We start from the raw sequence: 25,413 nt of genomic DNA, 5'->3' as shown, positions 1-25,413 counted from the left end.
GTGCCCCGTGCTTTAGGGTCCTTGTCCCCCCCTCCAGGCCCGTTTGTACTCACACTACCTGGGCCTCGGAGAATGCTTCTTGCTGCCTATACGTCATCACGCCGTAACACGTCACACGCATTGATGACGTCATGGCGATGCGTGGCTTTGTTTCCAGATCTTTCCGTAGACCTCGGAGTTTTTGTGCGTCTTGTCGACTGTTTTTGAATCTTTTCATCGACCAACTCTGCAGTAAACACTCCACCTCCGCATCACACCAACGTGAACCTTTCACCGCCATTGTTTGAAATGTCCGCGCATGGTCCCTCCTTCTTTTTTCTATGTCCCAACAGGCGCACAGGAAATGACCTCAGAACCGCTGTAGGCCTTGTGCTCGTACACGTGCGCACGCTCGTGCTTTATAAATGACTAAAAATAGATGCAAAACCACCACAAAAAGATGCAAAATGATTAAAAATAGATGCAAAACCACCACAAAAAGATGCAAAATGATTAAAAATAGATGCAAAACCAGCACAAAAAGATGCAAAATGACTAAAAATAGATGCAAAACCACCACAAAAAGATGCAAAATGATTAAAAAAGATGCAAAAACCACCACAAAAAGATGCTAAATGATTAAAAAAGATGCAAAAACCACCACAAAAAGATGCAAAATGATTAAAAAAGATGCAAAAACCACCACAAAAAGATGCATAACAATCCCAGAGATGAAAAACAATAACAAAAACATACTTAACAACAGAAAACCGATGTAAAATGAGCTTAAAGACGACTAAAAGTCGACTCTTTGAATTTCGTGGTCTTGTTCCTGTAGACGGAGTGGGGGGCCTCTTACAGGTCTGTGCCCAGGGGCTCATTGACTCTGAATACGTCCATGGCCGTGACGTCACCCATTGGTTGGTGGGTGATCCGCTTCAGCCTCATAATGAAATGAACTGATCCTTGTCCCTGTGTCTCTGTGCCTCTGTCTCACCAGACTGGACATGACGTCCAACAAGCTGAAGAAGATCCCCCCAGACCCGCTGTTCCTGCGGATCCCGGTGTACGCCAAGATGAAGGGCTCTCCTCTCACGGCGCTGGTGTTGAGCTTCGGTGGGAACCCTCTGCACTGTAACTGTGAGCTGGTGTGGCTTCGCAGACTGACCCGAGAGGACGACCTGGAGACCTGCGCTTCACCTAAAGACCTGGCCGGGAAATACTTCTGGACCATCAGAGAGGTTCGTTGGAGTTACTCAATACTCACAATACTCTTTTTAAAGTGGTCCCAGAATGTTATAAATGCTTAATTCTTTGGGGGACAGTGGGGAAAAAGGTTATCCCACTAAACCTCCTACACTGCTGGGAAATCGAGAGTCGTAATCCCACTGATTTAAGGTGCCAGCGGTTGGATTCACTGAGGTTTGTCCCTGCTTTGATTAATCATAGTGTGCAAAAAGGGGTTTATCTGGTTGATCTTGTTGCCTTTAGTGGGAATAACAACACAAACACTGAGCTCCTTGACAACAGCAGCCAAGAGTCATCATTAATTAGCTGAATCTCACCTAAAAAATGTCTGATTTCAACAATATTGGTGATATAAAATTGAATTCTGTGTGTTTGTCGTCATCATCCCCCATAAACCCCTGCAGCGCCGAAAAGAAGAAGTGTATGCACATGTAAACTTGTAGCCGTCTGTGGAGGCACCATCACTTCTGCTTCACAAGGACACTTTAGCAGAGCAGATGGTCGGTGTCACAGAGGCGTGAACCCGCTGGAGTCGTGGAGTTTGATATGCAAAGATGCCTCAGGATCGTGACATTGCATCATGTGTTCATCCTTCATGTCGTTGTAGAGTGAGAAGACAGAGAGTGGACGTTCACTGTTCGTACATATAACTCATTACCATAAATCTCCACTGAGGGATGCAGGTTGGGGGGGGGGGGGGTAGAGGTTCCCAAAGCACTTTCACCCAGGGGACCAGAGCTCATCCCCCTGCAGCGGCGTCCGTGCCCCGGTACTACCAAGCCAAACCAAACCAAAAGCAATGTTCAAACCCTGTCACCTTTTCTTGCCTTAACCTAACCATCATGGTCCGATTTTTTTATAAATCTGTTTATTGAAACACATCGCATCATGTTTCATTAATTCATTCATCTTCAGCCTCTTGTCCCTGTCGGGGGTCGCGGGGGGCTGGAGCCGATCCCAGCTGACATCGGGCGTGAGGCGGGGTCCACCCTGGACAGGACGCCAGTCTATCACAGGACACATAGAGACGAACAGAGACAGACAACCATTCACACCTACGGGTGATTTAGAGTCATCAATGAACCGAACACCTGCACGTCTTTGGACTGTGGGAGGAAACCGGAGAACCCGGAGAAAACCCACGCAGACACGGGGACAACATGCAAACTCCACACAGAAGGGCCCCAGTAAATCTGTCGGTAAATGTAGAAATGTACTGCGAAGGTCTAGTGAAAGAAGTTGGTTGCTTATAGGACAGACCTGGTCCTGGTTTTCACTACACATACGGTCTGTCAGTCGACATCGCAACAGCTGCAGTGGAGCGTCATGTGTTTGACATCAGGGCGTTGGCAGGTGACGTCCAAGGGTCCTGACGAAACAACCGAATCAGACAAGTTGGGGTAGGACGGGTTGTCCATACAGTTGCACTTTAGCTAACCTCCACAGCCAGAAGAGGCCTCCTAGTGCAGCTCAGAGAGCCCTGAGCCAACCCAGTGCACACGTGCTGTTGTTCCTGCATATTGCAGTTAGATGGTTCGGGACTAAAGGTCGAGGAGCCGCTGAGAGATCTGCTCTCCACCTGCTGGGAACGTACTTCTACACAATAGCAGAGCTTTTGAGATAACAGACTTAAGTGGTGTAGGTCAAGATGCTCCCTTAAAGAGGATGATATGGAAGGGGTCGGCCTCCCCCGGGGGATCTTCAGGAGCCGACCCTCCTGGGGCGCTTGAGAGCTTCGATGATAAGTGGAGGTGCACGGTGAGATAAAGATGGGATTAATTGGTATCATCATAGAGAGGATGATGCTCAGACCTTTGCCTCACCTCTGGTAATAGTCGTGGACCCCCTCTGAGAGGTGTGGAGGATCTCTATAAGAGGATTAGCCTTGTAAAGAGGGCGATCCGGAGACCTCCGTGTCACCAAAGTGCCTGGACATGTTAATGCTCAGACAGTTAATAGCCTCTTTCCCGCTGCAAGGACACGGGGGCCTCCGCTGCATCCGTCAGAGTTCAGACAGGAGCCATCAGCCGCAGAGGGAGTTCCCGCTTTGACATCAATGAAAGCCGCTCGTCTGAGGTTAAATTCTCATGAAATGGGAAGAAAAATTGACGCTAATTTGGTATTAAAGGGGTGATCGGAGGGATTAAAACCCGATCAGTACATTCATACTCTTCTCCCTCCGGTGACCAACTTCACATTCTCATAGTCTCACACGTCAACACACTCACATCAGGGCGCAGCACGGTTCAATCACAGCCTTTTTACTCTCAGCTTCACGGGAGCAATTGAGGGTTAGAGTGAAATACACGGCATTTGAAGCTGCACCCCAGCTGGTCATCAGTTCAGCAATCTTCTCTGCTGGTAACTACGGCCCCGAGAAGGGCCCAGAAAATAGCACATTTGAAGATGCACTGAGTGGTAGGAATGATGAGTAAGCCCTGGTAAGCCTTGGCAGGCCGCGCTTGACCTAGCAATAACACTCCACCAGGGTTTTGGCTGGCTTTACTGCGGGCTTAGGTGCCAGTGGGTGGGTTTTAAATATTGCGAGGGCTGAAAAACTCACTCAATCTTCCTGTTTCACACAATTCAACTCTTCTGTGGGCACAGGAAATGCGCTCTTCTTCTTCTGAATTGACGAGTTTTCTCAGAAAAACCCAGGGGAATTTGTATCTCGCTTGTTTTTTTCTTGGTGTTTTGTGATTTCTCTGTAAATCTAAAGTTGTATCACCTCTCGACAGCACTGCAGCTGTTTATAATACAGGTGATGCAGATAGAAGAATTCCTTTATTAGTCCCGCGAATGGGGAAATTCAATTTTCACTCTATTATTTTTCATTTTACACACACACACACACACACACACACACACACACACACACACACACACACACACACACACACACACACACACACACACACACACACACACACACACACACACACACACACACACACACACACACACACACACAGGCCAGAAATACACACACATATACACTTATCTACCAGACCTATATACATGCAACCAATGGAGGGATGTCAGAGCGAGGGGGCTGCCAGTGACCGGCGCCCCCGAGCAGTTGGGGGTTCGGTACTTTGCACAACAGCACCTCAGCAGTGCCCAGGAGATGAACTGGCACCTTTCCAGCCACCAGTCCACGCTCCATACATGGTCCACACAGGGACTCAAACCAGCAACCCTCCGGTTCCCAGCCCAGTCACCTATGGACTGAGCTACTAGACGATGTGTTGCACACGGTTAAATCACATTCACTGAAACCAACGCTCTGCTCCGATAGAACAACATAAATCATCCAGTTTAAGGGAATAAAACGCGCCTTCACTTGCACCCAGAGCAAGTTTTCTGACAGTCACGGTTTGTGCACACGCCACAGATCCCCCCTTAATGGGGGGGGGGGGGGGGGGGGGATCTACGTGTAGCGTGAACTCCATGCTGTTCAGCGAGGATACACTGGCAAGCTGACGAGCACTCGACGGGAGGGAGAGGAGGAGCTCAGTGGTAGAGGGGGAGGGGCGTGAGAGTTGTAAAGACTCGGAATTTGACGCAACACAGTATCATTAACAGGTTTGTAGGATATCCACTGGAAAGTTATGGTTTTAATGGCCTCATTTATCTCCGTGTTTACAAGAGTCGTCAAAACACCGGTGCATTAGGGCGCCCTCCCACTGTGCCTCCGTCCCGTGCCCCGTGCTTTAGGGTCCTTGTCCCCCCCTCCAGGCCCGTTTGTGCTCACACTACCTGGGCCTCGGAGAATGCTTCTTGCTGCCTATACGTCATCACGCCGTAACACGTCACACGCATTGATGACGTCATGGCGATGCGTGGCTTTGTTTCCAGATCTTTCCGTAGACCTCAGAGTTTTTGTGCGTCTTGTCGACTGTTTTTGAATCTTTTCATCGACCAAATCTGCAGTAAACACTCCACCTCCGCATCACACCAACGTGAACCTTTCACCGCCATTGTTTGAAATGTCCGCGCATGGTCCCTCCTTCTTTTTTCTACGTCCCAACAGACGCACAGGAAATTACCTCAGAACCGCCGTAGGCCTCGTGCTCGTACACGTGCGCTCGCTCGTGCTCGTACACGTGCAAACGTGCTTTACAAAAGCCCACCTCTCCCAAACGGGCCGTGGACGGCAAGCGTGCCGCTCCTAGACGTGGTACGGTTGCACTCACACTGGTCAAAGGAACCAGACTTTACCGTGAAACCTGTTTGGGCACGGTACGGAGGCACAGTGTGAGTGCGCCCTTAATCAACAATAATCAACACTTCAGTCCTTCACAATAAAACTACTTCAACAACTCCAAAATATACCGTAAAATCCTCTTAATGTACATTGTTAATATAAACAACCACCGGCGCCGCTCAGACTTTTCGTGGTTACAAACCGTGACTGCTTGAAATATGACGACTCGTGTTTTTGTCCCCTAACAGGAGGAGTTTGTTTGCGAGCCGCCGATGATCACCCGCCACACCTCCAAGATGTTTGTGATGGAGGGTCAGGAGGTGAGCCTGCGCTGTAAGTCCATCGGAGACCCCGAGCCCTCCACGCACTGGGTCAGTCCTGACGGCAAGCTCATCGGCAACACGTCCAGAACCGTCTGCTACGAGAACGGCTCGCTGGACATCCTCAAGGCCTCGGTCAAGGTAGAGATGTGGTTTTACTTTTATGGGATATGGTGCGTGCGTGTGTGCGCATTCTCTCTAATGTCCAGCAGGAGGAGACTCCACTTAAAGCTGCATTCTCTCTAATGTCCAGCAGGAGGAGACTCCACTTAAAGCTGCATTCTCTCTAATGTCCAGCAGGGGGAGACTCCACTTAAAGCTGCATTCTCTCTAATGTCCAGCAGGAGGAGACTCCACTTAAAGCTGCATTCTCTCTAATGTCCAGCAGGAGGAGACTCCACTTAAAGCTGCATTCTCTCTAATGTCCAGCAGGAGGAGACTCCACTTAAAGCTGCATTATCTCTAATGTCCAGCAGGGGGAGACTCCAGTTAAAGCTGCATTCTCTCTAATGTCCTGCAGGAGGAGACTCCACTTAAAGCTGTATTCTCTCTAATGTCCAGCAGGAGGAGACTCCACTTAAAGCTGCATTCTCTCTAATGTCCAGCAGGAGGAGACTCCACTTAAAGCTGCATTCTCTCTAATGTCCAGCAGGGGGAGACTCCACTTAAAGCTGCATTCTCTCTAATTTCCAGCAGGAGGAGACTCCACTTAAAGCTGCATTCTCTCTACTGTCCAGCAGGAGGAGACTCCACTTAAAGCTGCATTCTCTCTAATGTCCAGCAGGAGGAGACTCCACTTAAAGCTGAGTTCTCTCTAATGTCCAGCAGGAGGAGACTCCACTTAAAGCTGCATTCTCTCTAATGTCCAGCAGGAGGAGATTCCACTTAAAGCTGCATTCTCTCTGATGTCCAGCAGGAGGAGACTCCACTTAAAGCTGCATTCTCTCTAATGTCCAGCAGGAGGAGACTCCACTTAAAGCTGCATTCTCTCTAATGTCCAGCAGGGGGAGACTCCACTTAAAGCTGCATTCTCTCTAATGTCCAGCAGGAGGAGACTCCACTTAAAGCTGCATTCTCTCTAATGTCCAGCAGGAGGAGACTCCACTTAAAGCTGCATTCTCTCTAATGTCCAGCAGGGGGAGACTCCACTTAAAGCTGCATTCTCTCTAATGTCCAGCAGGAGGAGACTCCACTTAAAGCTGCATTCTCTCTAATGTCCAGCAGGAGGAGACTCCACTTAAAGCTGCATTCTCTCTAATGTCCAGCAGGGGGAGACTCCACTTAAAGCTGCATTCTCTCTAATGTCCAGCAGGAGGAGACTCCACTTAAAGCTGCATTCTCTTTAATGTCCAGCAGGAGGAGACTCCACTTAAAGCTGCATTCTCTCTAATGTCCAGCAGGAGGAGACTTCACCTAAAGCTGCATTCTCCCTAATGTGCAGCAGGGGGAGACTCCACTTAAAGCTGCATTCTCTCTAATGTCCAGCAGGGGGAGACTCCACTTAAAGCTGCATAAAGAAGTGTGATTGTCTCTTGATTTTCATGGGGATCATAAATGTTGGGTCTTTTCTTTTCTTCTGATTTGAAGGATTCTGGAAAGTTCACCTGCATAGCATCAAATGCAGCCGGGGAGGCCACCGCTCCCGTTGAGTTAGTCGTCAACCCCTCGCCACACTTTGACCCCAAACTGGACCCCGACCCGGGTCCTTCAGACATCCCCACATCCATCAAGTCCAACGTCAGTGGAGGTCAGGCGCGGTCCGATCAGCAGAGGGTCAGCGTGTCGGATCTAACGTCCAGCTCTGCCACCATCAGATGGCCCCCGCAGAACCACATACCAGGAGTCCGCATGTACCAGATCCAGTACAACAGCTCCACAGACGACATCCTCATATACAGGTAAGACAGACGCTGTGTGTGTGCGTGTGTGTCTGTTGCCTCTGTGGGTTGGATAGATAGTGTGCTTAACGTGTTTGCTTTCGCACGAAAGAAACGAGTCTGCACACGATTTGGTAAATGGACGGTAAATGGACTTATATAGCGCCTTTCTAGTCTTCTGACTACTCAAGGCACTTTCACAGGGTTTGTCACATTCACCCGTTCACACAGACATTCACACTGATGGCAGTGGACGTCTACAGACCATCTAATCTGACCATTCACACCACATTTACACACCCATGCACAGCACGAGGAGCAATTCAGGGTTCAGTGTCTTGCCCAAGGACACTTCTACATGAGGACCAGGGGAGGTGGGGATCGAAACGCCGATCTCTCAAATGGAAGATGACCCACTCTTCCACTGAGCCACAGTTGCCAGATTTCTTTCTTCTGAATATTTGAAACAGAAGTGTTGAGACAGAATTAGTATTTTCCAAATGTAAGGCAGCAGGTGTCCAGTTAAGATGCTCCACAATTACACAACATAATTTAGTGACAACAGCATTGGATTATGGGGAAACAAAGACCTGAACACGTGACATTTCCTCTCTGATTGGCCAGACCGAACTCGTAATGGGTCAGCCCAGTCACAAGGAAAAACAGATTGGCCTTGTACCTTTCCACAAACCACAGAAAGGTTGTTGGCACCCTTTAGCATCTGGAAGAGACACAGGTCATGAAAGCTGGGTCAGGACCCAAAGAACCAGGTCCAGGTCCAAGCATCTGAAATGTGTTTCCTCAGGAGGGGGGCTGGAGTCTCCCTTAGAGAGAGGGGGAGAAGTTCAGCATCCGTGAGGAACTCGGAGTAGAGCCGCTGCTCCTTTGTGTTGAAAGGAGCCAGTTGAGGTGGTTCAGGGTCATCTAGTAAGGATGAACCCTGGGCGCCTCCCTAGGGAGGTGTTCCAGGCACGTCCAGCTGGGAGGAGGCCTCGGGGAAGACCCAGGACCAGGTGGAGAGATTAGATATCCACACTGGCCTGGGAACGCCTCAGGATCCCCCAGTTAGAGCTGGTTAATGTGGCCCGGGAAAGGGAAGTTTGGGGTCCCCTGCTAAAGCTACTGCCCCCGAGACCCGACCCCGGATAAGAGGCTGAAGATGAGATGAGAGATGAGGCCATCGTTTTGTACAACGAGGAGACAGCGTCATCACTTCATAGAGGCCGCTCTCTCCTTATCTGGCCTGTTGAGCTACAACAGCACATGTATTTATGTTTTGTAGTGAAATGAGGACGTCTAGTGTCATGAATCAGCGGTTCTGCGTCCATGAAATCAACGTGATTTTAGGGGTGTTGCTCATTCGCGTGCCATAAGGCCCCGGTGTCAGGGAGGAGGCTGTGGCGAGGAGTTGACCCAATGACGCACGGCCCTCTGTTTTGGATAATGAACAAAAAATGCATAAAGAAAAACAAATAAGCGACAACAACGTCTACTGAACCATTTTCGACACACTATCCAAAAATGAGAAACTTTGGGACCGACACGAGGAATCAAACGAAAGCTCTCTGGGTTTGAATGATGTTTGGTTTCTTGTGTGTGTGTGTGTGTGTGTGTGTGTGTGTGTGTGTGTGTGTGTGTGTGTGTGTGTGTGTGTGTGTGTGTGTGTGTGTGTGTGTGTGTGTGTGTGTGTGTGTGTGTGTGTGTGTGTGCGTGTGCGTGTGTGTGTGTTTGGTCACTTGACTGACAGATGAGTTTGTGATTATGTGTATTTGTTCTCAGGTCCTGATGGTTATGTTTATGTATTGATATGTTTGCGCGTTACACAGGTAGAGGAAGTGTGTGTGTGTGTGTGTGTGTGTGTGTGTGTGTGTGTGTCTGAACACATCATCCCTGTGTGGGCACTTATCGCCAAGGTCTTCCTGGCCTGTAAGAGGCTGTTTCAGGGCTTTTTAAAGTTGTTTTTTTAGCTCAGAGAGCAACAAAAGACGAGTAAACGGAAAAATAAACGTGATTTGGCTTCAGGCAACAGATAAGATCAGAAAAACATGGGACTTGTGGCATTATCGTCATAATTCAGAGCTTAATCAGAGCTTTGATTTGTATCGATTGTGTGCAAAGGTAGAACAAACAACTTTTAAATTAACAATCAGTACGATAGCATTAATCACCATGCAAACAAAGACCTGCGATAGACTAAACAAAGACTAAACAACGCAGGAAATAAAAGATGCAACGGCATAAATGTAAAAGTTAATGAGTAAAGCCGAGACAGGACATTAAGATAAATGTAAAGCAATTATTCCCCACTTTATTAAAACACAGACTTTGCAGAAAAAATGTCCACGGGGGGAAAGAATCAATGCAGCGTTGAACTCTGTGGTGAAAAACAAATACACCCAGCTTAAAATACACCGCCCCGACGTATGAAACGTACATAATGCAAACGAGAACGATCGTTTAAACATTGATGCGATAAAATTCACGTATTAAATGGCGGTGAAACTTCCCCGAAGGAATCTACCGGCCTGTCTGTGAACCCCGGTCCTCCAGGCAGCAGCTGATTTGCACATCCTAATCACCAGATGTGGATTTCAGAGCATGTTTCAGGCTCCAGCTGCCAAGTGCGGCGCGGCCCCACCGTCAGCCCGTGATGCCGAGTGACCAGTTGGATGGCCGGGCCACTCAGCCAGCTCCGTAACCTAGCAACAACATCTCTCAGGAGGCATAATTGAGTGTCATTACGCAGCGTTTGGAGGGCCGACAGATGACAGTTTGAAATGTGTCCACGGCCTCGATTCTCATTTTTATCCTAAAACCAAAGGCGCTCAAGTGACCATTATCCAGCCGTCAATTGAGAACGCGTGTTCGAGTGCGGAGTGTCCTCGTGGATGGTTTCAGATTAAACAGCGGGCGTGACTTCATGGTTTTATCATGGGACTGGGACTAAGCAAGACGTGCCTTCAGTGTTTAATGCCCTGTTCGTCACATCGTCCACTGGAATAACAAGCAGCCCAATTTGGTTCATTCATTCATTCATCTTCATCCTCTTGTCCCTGTTGGTGTCGTGGGGGGCTGGAGCCGATCCCAGCTGACATCGGGCGTGAGGCGGGGTCCACCCTGGACAGGACGCCAGTCTATCACAGGACACATAGAGACGAACAGAGACAGACAACCATTCACACCTACGGGTGATTTAGAGTCATCAATGAACCGAACACCTGCACGTCTTTGGACTGTGGGAGGAAACCGGAGAGTCCGAGATTAGTAAAGAAGTTTTGACAGCTGCGATTCCAGAGACTAAATGACAAAATAGGACTGAGCGGATATATCTCATTTATGATCAGTGTTGGGCAATGTTACATTTGACTAGTTACAAGATTAGTGCCAGTAACTCCTTATGTCACAGCATTACCTTCTGAGAAAAGTGACAAAGGGCGCCCTCCCACTGTGCGTCCGTCCCGTGCCCCGTGCTTTAGGGTCCTTGTCCCCCCCTCCAGGCCCGTTTGTACTCACACTACCTGGGCGTCGGAGAATGCTTCTTGCTGCCTATACGTCATCACGCCGTAACACGTCACACGCATTGATGACGTCATGGCGATGCGTGGCTTTGTTTCCAGATCTTTCCGTAGACCTCGGAGTTTTTGTGCGTCTTGTCGACTGTTTTTGAATCTTTTCATCGACCAAATCTGCAGTAAACACTCCACCTCCGCATCACACCAACGTGAACCTTTCGCCGCCATTGTTTTAAATGTCCGCGCATGGTCCCTCCTTCTTTTTTCTACGTCCCAACAGGCGCACAGGAAATGACCTCAGAACCGCCGTAGGCCTCGTACTCGTACACGTGCGCAAGCTCATGCTCGTACATGTACAAACGCGCTTTACTAAAGCCCACATCTCTCAGACGGGCCTTGGACGGCCAGCTGGCGCGGTACAGTTGCACTCATTGTTCCTCTTCAATCTGAGGTTCGACTATAGGAGGAACCCTCCTTTCCAGCACCTTGGAGTAGTTACTGAAGCAACTTACAATCAGGGCATTCAACCATGAAGATACAACCCAACAACTGCAAAATGAACCTCTGTCTGACACAATTATTTGCACGTAAACTACTAATTAAGACTCTAAAATGTGTTTTTGAGAACTGATACAGCATCACAAGACACAATATTGAGATACTGAAGACTTTACCCTGAACATGAAAACAACCCGCTCATTAAAGAGGAGTTCACTTCTTCTGTTGTTTGTTTCTTTCACGGCTTCGCTCGTTAACGAACTGCACAGTAACATCGTTAGAAATGGCTCATTTGTGCTCGGTTTCCACGTCGTGTGACCCAGATCCACCGTTTATTAAAACAGAGAAGGCTTTAGATTTTTAATGAATAAAGATGTAGCGATCAGAGCGGATCCGTTCTCTTGTGTCTCTACACTGGAGTTATTTGGTTGACTGTGTATTTCCTGCAGTACTTGCAGCAGGTGCAGCTGAGCCTCTCTCCTCTTCCCCTCTTCTTCTGCAGCCGCTCGAAGGCACGGAGATGCAGCCTCCTTGTGTTTCGAAGGTCGATAGTTTGATTCTCTGGCTCGGCTGGGAAACAAAATCGCTCTCTTCTTTTATAGCAGCTGTTGTCGTTCCCTTGAGCTCGGAGTTTGCACCCTGCAGTAGCCCCGGTGGAGCCTCCAGCACATGCAAACTGAAGCGGGATTGAGCCGTTGCGGTATGTTGAAGATAAAGTGTCAAAACAAAAAGCTTGACTACCCACCAGAGTCATCTCGGTGAGAGAGTGGTGGTTTCAAGAACTAAAGCAGTTACAACATGGGTGTCAAAGTGATCCAGTAAAGGGTCGCTGTGGCTGCAGGTTTTCATTCCAACCAATCAAAAACACACCTGGTCCAACAAATCAACTGTGTGAAGACAGTTCAGGTGATTGAGTAAGTCGAGTCAGGTGTACTGGATCAGTTTTACAAGATGGAGGGTAAATGGACTTTTTGTCACATTTACACAAACCAAGTACAATACGAAATACAGAACAGAGGCACAAAAAAGTCACAAAAATGTCACAAAAAAGTCACAAAAAGGCACAAAAAGGGGACAAAAAGTCACAAAAAAGGCACAAAAAAGGCACTAAAAGGGACAAAAAAGGCACAAAAAAGGCAGTAAAAGGGACAAAAAAGGCACAAAAAGGCACAAAAGGGCGCAAAAAGGCACAAAAAAGGCACAAAAAGGCACAAAAAAGGCGCAAAAAAGGTGCAAAAAGGCACATAAAGTCACAAAAAAGGGACAAAAGGTCACAAAAAAGGTGCAAAAAGTCACAAAAAAGTCACAAAAAAGGCACAAAAAGGCACAAAAGGGCACAAAAAGGGACAAAAAGGGACAAAAAGGGACAAAAAGGCACAAAAAAGGCACAAAAAAGGCACAAAAAAGGGCACAAAAAGGCACAAAGGGGCACAAAAAGGCACAAAAAAGGGCACAAAAAAGTCACCAAAAGGCACAAAAAGGCACAAAAAGGCACAAAAAAGGGCACAAAAAGGGACCAACGACAGTCGTTGGGGTCACAGGAGGCCACTTATCTCCAATTTACAATGCTGCCCTTTCATCCCTTCCCAGGAGATTCAACAATCTAACCTCAAAGAACAACTGTTCACAAACGGCCTCCTGTGACTCCAACGACTGTCGTTCAGACTCAATACGTCTTCCTAGACAAATTACCAAGTCCAGTTGCTTTGGACTGAAATTGCTTTGAGGATAACGACGACCTGGACAAGTGAGAACACTCACAGGCGTATATTTTCATTGCTAAACTTCATTAGTCTTATTGATATTGGTATAAAATCATTATCAGTCTCATAAATCCTGTTTAGTTTGGACCCTAACTTCAGCACAACAGCTCATTTTATTAACTAATATATCTGATGAGGGTCTCTGACTACATCCTGTCACGGAGATGTTGTCCCTGCGGGCCACCGTGCTCCTGGTGCAGTGGCTTTTCTGGCCCTCCCTTAAACCCACCACTCGAGTAAAAGCAGCCGTTGCATCTCACAGCCGCAGCATTTACACTTTGGACTTTAAGTGCAAAACATTTTATAACACGAGTGGAGCTCTCTGGTGGAGTTACCGGCCTCTCCACTGTACACTGTGTTAGAGGAGACTCACAACACCCACTCGGCTCTCTCCGCCCCACCTCTGCAGTCTGGTCCCGGGCTTTGCTGAGTCGTTCCTCTGCCCGTCAGAGCAGCTCCAGCACTGGGCTCAACTCACGGCAGTTTGTACCCGGACCCTTTGCGGTCACTTATCAATGCACTGGGAAACACCAGATTACAACGCACACAGAGGGAGAGTGACTTTATTCTCTGCTCAGGACGCCATTAACGTGGATTCATCCCGCCATCAACTGGACTAAATGTCCGTCCGTAGGTGTGATTGCGTACGCAGTCCCGGTGCATCGCTGCTCGGGCTGTGCGGACTGCAGAGGAGGTGCAGAGAGCCCCTTCATGTGCTGGGGCCCTTCTGTGTGGAGTTTGCATGTTGTCCCCGTGTCTGCGTGGGTTTTCTCCGGGTTCTCCGGTTTCCTCCCACAGTCCAAAGACGTGCAGGTGTTCGGTTCATTGATGATTCTAAATCACCCGTAGGTGTGAATGGTTGTCTGTCTCTGTTTGTCTCTATGTGTCCTGTGATAGACTGGCGTCCTGTCCAGGGTGGACAGGACGCTGGGGGGTCGGATCCAGCCCCCCGCGCGACCCCGACAGGGACAAGAGCGAAGATGAATGAATGAATGAACACCCTTTGTTCTCTCTCTTTATATCGTCCGTGTGACACCAATGCCCTTGGTTGTCATAGGAACAGTACATTTAATAGATATTACTATATTCGATTTGTTTTCCAACATCCATCCTTTATCTTGGTTGTACAGACACATCTGAGTCGGTCTTCCCCTCCTGTATAACAAGAGCTGAAGTGAAGTTAGTCGCACTGCAGCTCAGTGAGAGAGGGGGAGAGGCTACGCTGGCGGGAGGGGAAGGGAAAAATCACTAAATCGTACCCAATTTAAAAACATGGAGACGTTTTTTAGTCTCCCACATTCATTTCATGTGTAATGCATAATTTGTTCTGCTGAACTGTGCTCCCCCGGCGGCATGGGCAGCGGTGATAGCCGCGACGACGGTCACTGAACCTCACTGAACTCGTGAGAAATCTCATTGCCGCATTTGTCACGCCGTTATAATAGGGCAGCGGCAGCCTACGGGGAACAGCCCGCGGATCCCGACTGGAACATCTGCGGCTAGGAAAATGAATGCGTAACCCCTCTGTTCCTCCTGTCGTCCCCCTCGACAACCCCGAAGCTGCTGCTCCGCAACCGGCTGACCGCAGCTGCTCAGTTCACGCGGTTAATGCGGTTCAGGAGGATTGGACGGCGCCCAAATGTGAATGAGACGCAGGCCGTTGGGGATGGCAGCCGGCCGGGTCGCTCGGTTTTCCCTTGAAAGATAAAGGTTAAAAAAAAGGCTGTGCAGAGTTTTGGCGAGTCATTTACGGGGACGCAGACTGCATCCATAAAATAATGGCCGATCGGATTTGAATGAGGAGAAGGTAAACGTGTCTACCGCTACGATGTGAGTCCAGACATAGAGATAAAGCTTATAAGGGCGCCCTCACCACTTTGCCTCCGTCCCGTGCCCCGTGCTTTAGGGTCCTTGTCCCCCCCTCCAGGCCCGTTTGTACTCACACTACCTGGGCCTCGGAGAATGCTTCTTGCTGCCTATACGTCATCACGCCGTAACACGTCACACGCATTGATGACGTCATGGCGATGCGTGGCTTTGTTTTCAAATCTTTCCGTAGACCTCGGAGTTTTTGTGCGTCTTGTCGACTGTTTTTGAATCTTTTCATCGACCAAATCTGCAGTAAACACTCCACCTCCGCATCACACCAACGTGAACCTTTCACCGCCATTGTTTGAAATGTCCGCGCATGGTCCCTCCTTCTTTTTTCTACGTCCCAACAGGCGCACAGGAAATGACCTCAGAACCGCCGTAGGCCTCGTGCTCGTACACGTGTGCACGCTCGTGCTCGTACACGTGCGAACGTGCTTCACAAAAGCCCACCTCTCCCAAACGGGCCGTGGACGGCAAGCGTGCCGCTCCTAGACGTGGTACGGTTGCACTTTAGCCGTGACACCTGTTTGTGCAGAGAGCCCCTTCATGTGGACGGGGTCGGGTCGCGGGGACATAAGCATTATTATGTCTTGTTGCTTTACTGAAAAGGATTTTCATGACACAGAGTTTTAAAAGTGAAGGTGAACCTAAATCTGTATCTGCGAGCCAGAGCGATGGTGCAGTTTGACTCTGCGGTTTCCACCTCAGCACTTCCTCCTCCTCCTCTCCTCCTTCTCTCCTCCTCTCCTCCTTTCCTCCTCTCCTCCTCCTCTTCCTCTTCCTCTTCCTCCTCCTCTCCTCCTCTCCTCCTCCTCCTCCTCTCCTCCTCTCCTCCTTTCCTCCTCTCCTCCTCCTCTTCCTCTTCCTCCTCCTCTCCTCCTCTCCTCCTTTCCTCCTCTCCTCCTCCTCTTCCTCTTCCTCTTCTTCTTCCTCCTCTTCCTCCTCCTCTCCTTTACTCCTCTCCTCATTTCTCCTCCCCCTCCTCTCCTCCTCCTCTCCTCTCCTCCTCTCCTCTCCTCCTCCTCGTCCTCCTCTCCTCTCCTCCTCTCCTCCTCCTCTTCCTCTCCTCCTCATCCTCTCTTCCTCCTCCCTCCTCTCCTCCTCCTCCTCTCCTCCTCTCCTCCTCCTCCTCCTCTCCTCCTCCTCCTCTCCTCCTCTCCTCCTCCTCCTCCTCTTCCTCCTCTCCTCCTCCTCCTCTCCTCCTCCTCCACCTCTCCTCCTCCTCCTCCTCCTCCTCCTCTCCTCCCCTCCTCCTCCTCTCCTCTCTTCCTCCTCCTCCTCTCCTCCTCCTCTCCTCCTCTCCTCCTCCTCCTCCACCTCCTCTCCTCCTCCTCCTCCTCTCCTCCTCCTCATCTCCTCCTCTTCTCCTCTCCTCCTCCTCTCCTCCTCCTCATCTCCTCCTCTCCTCCTCCTCCTCCTCATCTCTCCTCTTCCTCTCCTCCTCCTCCTCCTCCTCCTCTCCTCCTCCTCCCTCCTCTCCTCCTCCTCCTCTCCTCTTCCTCTCCTCCTCCTCCTCTCCTCCTCCTCCTCCTCTTCCTCTGTGCTGTTTGTGTTTTTCATCTCAGTTCCCTCGCTCACTCAGGTTTTCAGTTCAACGTGCTGCGCCGGCAGAAAAGTCGGGAACCTGAGCGTCGAGATAACAGATCGACATCCCCCCCCCCCCCCCACCCCCCCGCAGTGTGTTGGACTGTGATGTACGCGAGGCGGCGGGGAGGGGCGGCGGAGAGGAAGTTGTATTTTCACAATATTCCCTCCTTTTCAATTCTGCCGTAGGGCAAGAATAACCTGAGCAGCTCTATCCCTCACCCCTCTCTCTCTCTCTCTCTCTCTCACACACACACACACACACACACACACACACACACACACACACACACACACACACACACACACACACACACACACACACTAAGGATTATGGGTCCAGGGAGAGATCAACCCTCTGTCAGCACCAGGAAATGAATCTATTGATTCCCCCTCCTTTAATATTCTCGTCTGCCTCTCTTTCTCATTTTCTATCTCGTACCAGAACTCTGTTCTGTGTGTGTGTGTGTGTGTGTGTGTGTGTGTGTGTGTGTGTGTGTGTGTGTGTGTTAGTACGTGTGTGTTAGTACGTGTGTGTGCATTTGAATTGCCGTGTGTGCTGGCTTTCTAATTACCATCCTGCCCAGCTCTCGAAGGAGAGATTAAAGAGAAGAGAGAAGATGGAGGGATGGAGGGAGGAGGGAGGGATGGAGGAGGGGTGGAGCGATGCAGCACTGTGAATAGAGACGATGTTTCTTTGACTCAGCTGATCCAGAGATAAATCAGTGGAAGGAAGTGAGGGAGGAAGAAGAAGGGGTCCAGGAAGTGACAGCTGATCGTATTCTGCTGAGGTGATGATGATATTCAGCAGGAAGCCGGTGGATTATTTACTCGAGGTAGGGAATGAGTCCTGACCCCAAGTGAAGGAGTTCAAGTACCTCGGGATCTTGTTCACGTGTGAGGGGACGATGGAGCGTGAGTTTGGCCGGAGAATCGGAGCAGCGGGGGCGGAGCTGCAGTCGCTCTACCGCACCGTTGTGATGAACAGAGAGCTGAGGAAGACAAAGCTCTGGATCTACCGCTCAGTCCTGGTTCCTACCCTCACCTGTGGTCATGAAAGCTGGGTCAGGACCCAAAGAACAGGTCCAGGTCAGGACCCAAAGAACCAGGTCTTGGGTCCAAGCGTCCGAAATGTGTTTCCTCAGGAGGGGGTCTGTAGTCTCCCTTAGAGAGAGGGGGAGAAGTTCAGCATCCGTGAGGAACTCGGAGTAGAGCCGCTGCTCCTTTGCGTTGAAAGGAGCCAGTTGAGGTGGTTCAGGATCATCTGGTAAGGATGAACCCTGGGCGCCTCCCTAGGGAGGTGTTCCAGGCACGTCCAGCTGGGAGGAGGCCTCGGGGAAGACCCAGGACCAGGTGGAGAGATTAGATCTCCACACTGGCCTGGGAACGCCTCAGGATCCCCAGTTAGAGCTGGTTAATGTGGCCCTGGAAAGGGAAGTTTGGGGTCCCCTGCTGGAGCTGCTGCGCCCACGACCCGACCCCCGATAAGAGGCTGAAGATGAGATGAGATGATGAAGCATCAGCTCTCTTGTCTCCTACCTCAGTCAGCGCGCAGACCTTTAGAAAGTCACCGTAATAATGTCATCTTCCTTCTCTTTGCCTGTCCCTCGCTCCATCATATCACCTCTGTACACGCCTCATCCTCCCTTTTTCCTTTGCTCTCTCTGCTCTCTCTCCATCTGCCGACTGTCACTTCGTCCCTCTGGGTCTCCACTTAGAAAACCTTCAGTGCAGAAGATGACAGCCGGGCTTTTTAGTCTGAGATCAGACCACGAGGATTTCTCTCCTGCTCAGACTCACGGCGCAGCACTTAGTGTCACCTGCAGACAGCGGGAGGTCACGTCTTACATTATCTCTGCGTCTGCGTAAAAGTTAGAACGCTGTCGTATTTAAGAGGTTCACTGGGACTAATTGTGTCAGTCATTCCAACACATTAGCTGCATTAAAAACGTCCTCTACCCTAATGGGAGCTTACCTTATGACAGCTACTTCTTCATGCGGTGACTGATTCCCATCTGCATCAGCTCGACTACTACCTGGACCATGTGCAGGTCTGCAGCTTTGTGAAACACGACAGTTCATACAAATTCAAACACAATGAAATCAAACCACCAAACATCAATAAACAAATATAAAAGTGAATGTTCAGCTCCCCGTCGCTCCTCACAGAGCACAGCACCTCCCCAACAGCCCACATGTGGCTGAAGGCCTGCACATCATCCATCATGGTGTAATAGGTGTGCTCCACCCTCAGCCTGGCTTTCACCAGTCCTGCCAGAACAGGCACCGGCTCCACACAGCCAGCGTCCTGGACCCGGTTCCTGCGGGTCAGCCAGATGGCCAACTTAGCAGCACGGACACAAAGTTCAGCAGGAGGTGCACAGCCTTCTTCTGGACAGTGAACTCCTCCCCAAAACCCTCCACCCAACTTTTTAAAAACTGGAACAAGGCTGAGAAACGAGGACATTCGACGGACAAGTAAAGTCTCAGCTCCAGAACAGAACACACATCCCTCCCCCAGCTCCGGATCAAGGTGAGCTCTGTACCTGTTTGTAGCTATCGCCCCGTGCACAACCGTCCACTGGAGGTCAGCTGTCCGCTTTTCAATGGGTAACTTGTACAGGCAACGCCAACTGCCTTTCAGGGAAGAGTCCGGACCAAAGAACTCAGTCCACCTCGACTCCTTTACTCCTTCCAAGGAAACGAGGTTCAACTGCTTCACCAGAAGTTGGTAAAGTTCTCTCTTTCCTGCATCTTGGAACTTCTCGAGTCGAGGGGTTTTAGTTCATACAAATGTGACGAGAAGAGAGTGTGTCATCTGCATAGAAATTACTTCAATTAGGAATCGTTTGGTATAATTCGTAGCATCTTTAAAAAATGAATGAAAGAGATATGTGCAAAGAGGAGAAACCTTCAAAAAGGTAGAAAAGGGGACTGTTGCACATAGAGTGCATTATGTCTTTTATGAGAGAGTTCGTCACACTCTCTCGATAGTTTCTACCTTTAGAGAATTAACATCCCTGTCTCAGTTTCTGTACTTTTATCTGCAAAAGTCATCCATTGATTCCCCGGCACACACAGACCAGTATCTCCATCTCCATCTGCCACCGTTATCTCTCGACCTCACTCACCTGCCTGAGTCTCTCTCTCTTTACCAAACTCACGGTGCTTCCTGAACACACCCACACACATCTGTGCGTGTGTGTGTGTGTGTGTGTGTGTGTGTGTAGTAAACCCAACCTGAGGCCATGCTGACCTTTTCCCACTAATGATGCCTTCTCTCCTCTCCGCCAGCTGTCTCTCCTTTTTCTTTCTTTCTCTCTCTCCGTCTCTTTTTCTGTCTCACTTTATCCATTTCATGATTCTGTTTCCTTTCCGATGCTAAAGCTATTTTCAGTCTAAAAAAGGAGCTAAAAGAGTCCGTGTCTCTGTGCTGCTTGTTAGGGAAGGCAGAAATATACGTGTTTGACATTCACTCCTCTTTTTATATGACTGTGTTAAAGTTAGAATATTTGTAGTTCCTTACACCACTCATCAGTGTCACCCTGAGGCCAGTCAGGAACGAGGAACGAACGAGGAAACGACGGACGATCAGGGAACAGGACGAGGAAACAGGAGCGAGGACACGATGGACGATCAAGGAAAAGGACGAGGAAACAGGAACGAGGAAACGACAGACGATCAGGGAACAGGACGAGGGAACAGGACGAGGAAACAGGAACGAGGAAACGACGGACGATCAGGGAACAGGACGAGGAAACAGGAACCAGGAAACCACGGACGGTCAGGGAACAGGCCGAGGAAACAGGAACCAGGAAACGATGGACGATCAGGGAACAGGACGAGGAAACAGGAACCAGGAAACCACGGACGATCAGGGAACAGGCCGAGGAATCGACGGACGATCAGGGAACAGGACGAGGAAACAGGAACGAGAAAACGACGGACGATCAGGGAACAGGACGAGGAAACAGGAGCGAGGAAACGACGGACGATCGGGGAACAGGACGAGGAAACGACGGACGATCAGGGAACAGGAACGAGGAAACGACGGACGATCAGGGAACAGGACAAGGAAATAGGAGCGAGGAAACGACGGACGATCAGGGAACAGGACGAGGAAACGACGGACGATCAGGGAACAGGACGAGGAAACAGGAACGAGGAAACCACGGGCGATCAGGGAACAGGACGAGGAAACAGGAGCGAGGAAACGACGGACGATCAGGGAACAGGACGAGGAAACATGAACGAGGAAACCACGGACGATCAGGAAACAGGAGCGAGGAAACGACGGACGATCAGGGAACAGGACGAGGAAACATGAACGAGGAAATGACGGACGATCAGGAAACAGGAGCGAGGAAACGACGGACGATCAGGGAACAGGACGAGGAAACAGGAGCGAGGACACGATGGACGATCAAGGAAAAGGACGAGGAAACAGGAACGAGGAAACGACAGACGATCAGGGAACAGGACGAGGGAACAGGACGAGGAAACAGGAACGAGGAAACGACGGACGATCAGGGAACAGGACGAGGAAACAGGAACCAGGAAACCACGGACGGTCAGGGAACAGGCCGAGGAAACAGGAACCAGGAACGATGGACGATCAGGGAAGACAGGAACCAGGAAACCACGGACGATCAGGGAACAGGCCGAGGAATCGACGGACGATCAGGGAACAGGACGAGGAAACAGGAACGAGAAAACGACGGACGATCAGGGAACAGACGAGGACGAGAACAGGAGCGAGGAAACGACGGACGATCGGGGAACAGGACGAGGAAACGACGGACGATCAGGGAACAGGAACGAGGAAACGACGGACGATCAGGGAACAGGACAAGGAAATAGGAGCGAGGAAACGACGGACGATCAGGGAACAGGACGAGGAAACGACGGACGATCAGGGAACAGGACGAGGAAACAGGAACGAGGAAACCACGGGCGATCAGGGAACAGGACGAGGAAACAGGAGCGAGGAAACGACGGACGATCAGGGAACAGGACGAGGAAACATGAACGAGGAAACCACGGACGATCAGGAAACAGGAGCGAGGAAACGACGGACGATCAGGGAACAGGACGAGGAAACATGAACGAGGAAATGACGGACGATCAGGAAACAGGAGCGAGGAAACGACGGACGATCAGGGAACAGGACGAGGAAACAGGAACGAGGAAACGACAGACGATCAGGGAACAGGACGAGGAAACAGGAACGAGGAAACAACGGACGATCAGGGAACAGGACGAGGAAACAGGAACAAGGAAATCGCGTGCTGATCTAGCCATGCAGGTAACGTGCCGGTTGAAGTGCAGTTTTGAAAGACATTTCTCAACGCTGCCAACTCTGACCTGCACAGCCGAGGGTGATGAAGCAGAAAGGCAGTCGAGAGTCATTTTTAGGCACAATGCGAAGGTCGACTTCACTGTATGTGCTTGGGATCTTGTGATTGCGGCACAAAGGGAGACAAACTCGCACCAAAGGGAGAGAGGAGGGTACTGACAGAACAAACTCTTGACATAACCAGTGCATTGACAGTTGGCGAGAAAGGCTCGTATACGACAGGTTGGGATAAGGGCGGGCCGATCTAGCCATGCGGGTAGTTTTGAGGTATCAGCCTCCGAAACTTCTTCATCCGCCGCAGCAATAAAGATCTCTCATCATCTTCAGCCTGTTATCCGGGGTCGGGTCGCGGGGGCAGCAGCTTTAGCAAGGGACCCCGAGGCGCTCCCAGGCCAGTGTTGAGATCTAACCTCTCCACCTGGTCCTGGGTCTTCCCCGAGGCCTCCTCCCAGCTGGACGTGCCTGGAACACCTCCCTAGGGAGGCGCCCAGGGTTCATCCTTACCAGATGATCCTGAACCACCTCAACTGGCTCCTTTCAACGCAAAGGAGCAGCGGCTCTACTCCGAGTTCCTCACGGATGCTGAACTTCTCCCCCTATCAATGAAGATGAATAGTTTAATTGAGAGTTTTGTTTGTCTTCCTCAACAATTCAATAGCAGCATCTCTTTCACAAAACACTTATACGGAGACCTTTCTTCAGTAGAAAAGTAGCAGGAGGGGGGAAATGATGACATTACATCTGTGGATTATCAGCACTAAGGATATTGTTTCTGGAAAAGAACACGTTGTTAAGTTTTCAGTGCAGTGAGCACCAGAAAAAGACTTAATTCCCCTCCATTGCATTGTGGTGGTGAAGCAATTCTGAGCAGCAGAGATCTCAGAAGCCCATTGTCTGCAAGCTTTACCATCGCAGGGGGTTTGTTGTTATTTCGTTATTCCCTCGAGCTCGTCCTTTTAATGCTGCGGTTACGTCTTTAGTTCTGTGTTTGCTGCACAAGGTAGATTCATTATTGATCTCCTCACAGTGGAAATTGCATTTTTTAACAGCACAAACATGGATTCTGTATCTGCTGAAGTCAAACATTTCAAATACCTCAACTGGCTGAGCAACTGATTTCCCAAGTTATAATCTTTAAGGTAACTTTTTGGGTTTGAGTTTTCATCAGTTCGAACACCAGTCTGCTCAGACAGGCAGGAAGGAGAGTTTTGCTGTTTCCTGGTATTGCTGTTACTTATTTCTGATACTTATCTCTTTCTTTACACCGTCTCATACCCAACGCACTCATCCTCCGTGCCGACACCATTGTTCTTGAGTTGTCCGTTCTCAGGAACATCTTTTGTCGTTGCGGTTCGTGTCACATTCCGCGTGAAAGTGAAACCCACTTTCATCTCATCTTCAGCCTCTTATCCGGGGTCAGGTCTCGGGGGCAGCAGCTTTAGCAGGGGACCCCAAACTTCCCTTTCCCGGGCCACATTAACCAGCTCTAACTGGGGGATCCTGAGGCGTTCCCAGGCCAGTGTGGAGATCTAATCTCTCCACCTGGTCCTGGGTCTTCCCCGAGGCCTCCTCCCAGCTCGACGTGCCTGGAACACCTCCCTAGGGAGGCGCCCAGGGTTCATCCTTACCAGATGATCCTGAACCACCTCAACTGGCTCCTTTCAATGCCAACGAAATTATTTGAACTCACAACCACTTTTCAATCTTTTCCTAACTCTGACCAAGTAGTTTTGATGCCTAAACCTAAATAGAGTCTGTCAGGGATGAGAATGAGTTGCACGAACTGATATATTGAACATATCTGTGGTTTGCACAAACATTCATCATCAACGTTTCATTCTGGGTTGCCACTGCGACTCTGGACAAACCAATTTTTTGGCCATAACTCAAGATTTCCTTTGCTGATTGTAACATTTTAAACAGGATAAAATGATGAAGTGATCGACATTTCCTATCCAAAAGGAACAGACGGGAGGAGATTGGTCCTCAAGAGGTGACACTAGAGATTTGTGTGAAGCATCCATTCATTCATTCATTCATCTTCAGCCGCTTGTCCCTGTCGGGGTCTTGGGGGGGCTGGAGCCGATCCCAGCTGACATCGGGCGTGAGGCGGGGTCCACCCTGGACAGTACGCCAGTCTATCACAGGACACATAGAGACGAACAGAGACAGACAACCATTCACACCTACGGGTGATTTAGAGTCATCAATGAACCCAACACCTGCACGTCTTTGGACTGTGGGAGGAAACCGGAGAACCCGGAGAAAACCCACGCAGACACGGGGACAACATGCAAACTCCACACAGAAGGGCCCCAGCTGGGATTTGAACCAGGAACCCTCTCGCTGTGAGGTGACAGTGCTAACCACCACCCTACCGTGTCTCACAAAAATACACTATTTACTAAATTCCCTTAAAGTTTGAATGTTAACTGGAGCTTGGCAGAGAGGGAAACAGAAAGGCTGTAACTCTAGTGGTTCGTCCGTCTCTTCATCAACGCAAGGATGCTTGTTGTTCTACTACTCGTCCTCCTTCGTCACCTTCCTTCACCTCTCCTCAGACACTCCATCTACTCTCAATTCCACCTGTCTGTTTTGTTTTTTGCTCCCCTGTCCTCCGCTCTCTTTCTGTCCTCATTAATATTCAGAGGATGAGAAGCGATGAAACCCACGACACGCCGAGGAACTCTCTCACCCTGACCTTGTGTCTGGGGTGAACGGTCCATGTTTATTTTATACCTTTAGTGTCCTGTGGAAATCTCCGTGAAGTCACCTTTTCTCAGGACCTGGAATAAGATAAATAACTGTTCTGTTGGTGCTCTTGATTGATTTCACAAGTTATTGTCAGGATTCAAGTTCGGTGTTCATGAAAGCGTGTTCGGTCATTACGGTGGTTCACATGTTTCCTGGTGTTGGGATTATCGGATTATTGGTGCCTCCCACGGCTCAGCGTCTTCAGGCTGACACCCTACCAGGTGCTTCCCTCCAAAACCAGCACAAAAAGATGCAAAATGACTAAAATAGAAACAAAACCACCCACAAAAAGATGCAAAATGTCTAAAAATAGATGCAAAACCAGCACAAAAAGATGCAAAATGACTAAAAATAGATGCAAAACCAGCACAAAAAGATGCTAAATGACTAAAAATAGATGCAAAACCACCACAAAAAAGATGCAAAATGACTAAAAATAGATG

General features: G+C 49.6%; 1 protein-coding gene across 1 annotated transcript in view; it reads left to right on the top strand.

Moving 5' to 3' along the window:
* The window catches only part of LOC310947237 (leucine-rich repeat and fibronectin type III domain-containing protein 1-like protein), a gene marked incomplete at both ends in the record, with an annotated part of 43,970 nt that overhangs the window by 10,788 nt on the left and 7,769 nt on the right, over nucleotides 1–25,413 (top strand). Inside the window, 3 exon segments of the mRNA XM_083914001.1 lie at nucleotides 980–1,220; nucleotides 5,683–5,895; nucleotides 7,342–7,652. Of these exon segments, the coding sequence (XP_083770127.1) occupies nucleotides 980–1,220; nucleotides 5,683–5,895; nucleotides 7,342–7,652 (765 nt within the window).

The sequence above is a fragment of the Echiichthys vipera genome (genome assembly GCF_963691815.1).
Source record: "Echiichthys vipera genome assembly, chromosome: 5".
Classification (NCBI taxonomy): domain Eukaryota; kingdom Metazoa; phylum Chordata; class Actinopteri; order Perciformes; family Trachinidae; genus Echiichthys; species Echiichthys vipera.
The sequence above is the reverse complement of the archived record's forward strand: the minus strand, read 5'-3'. Positions and strand labels throughout refer to the sequence as shown.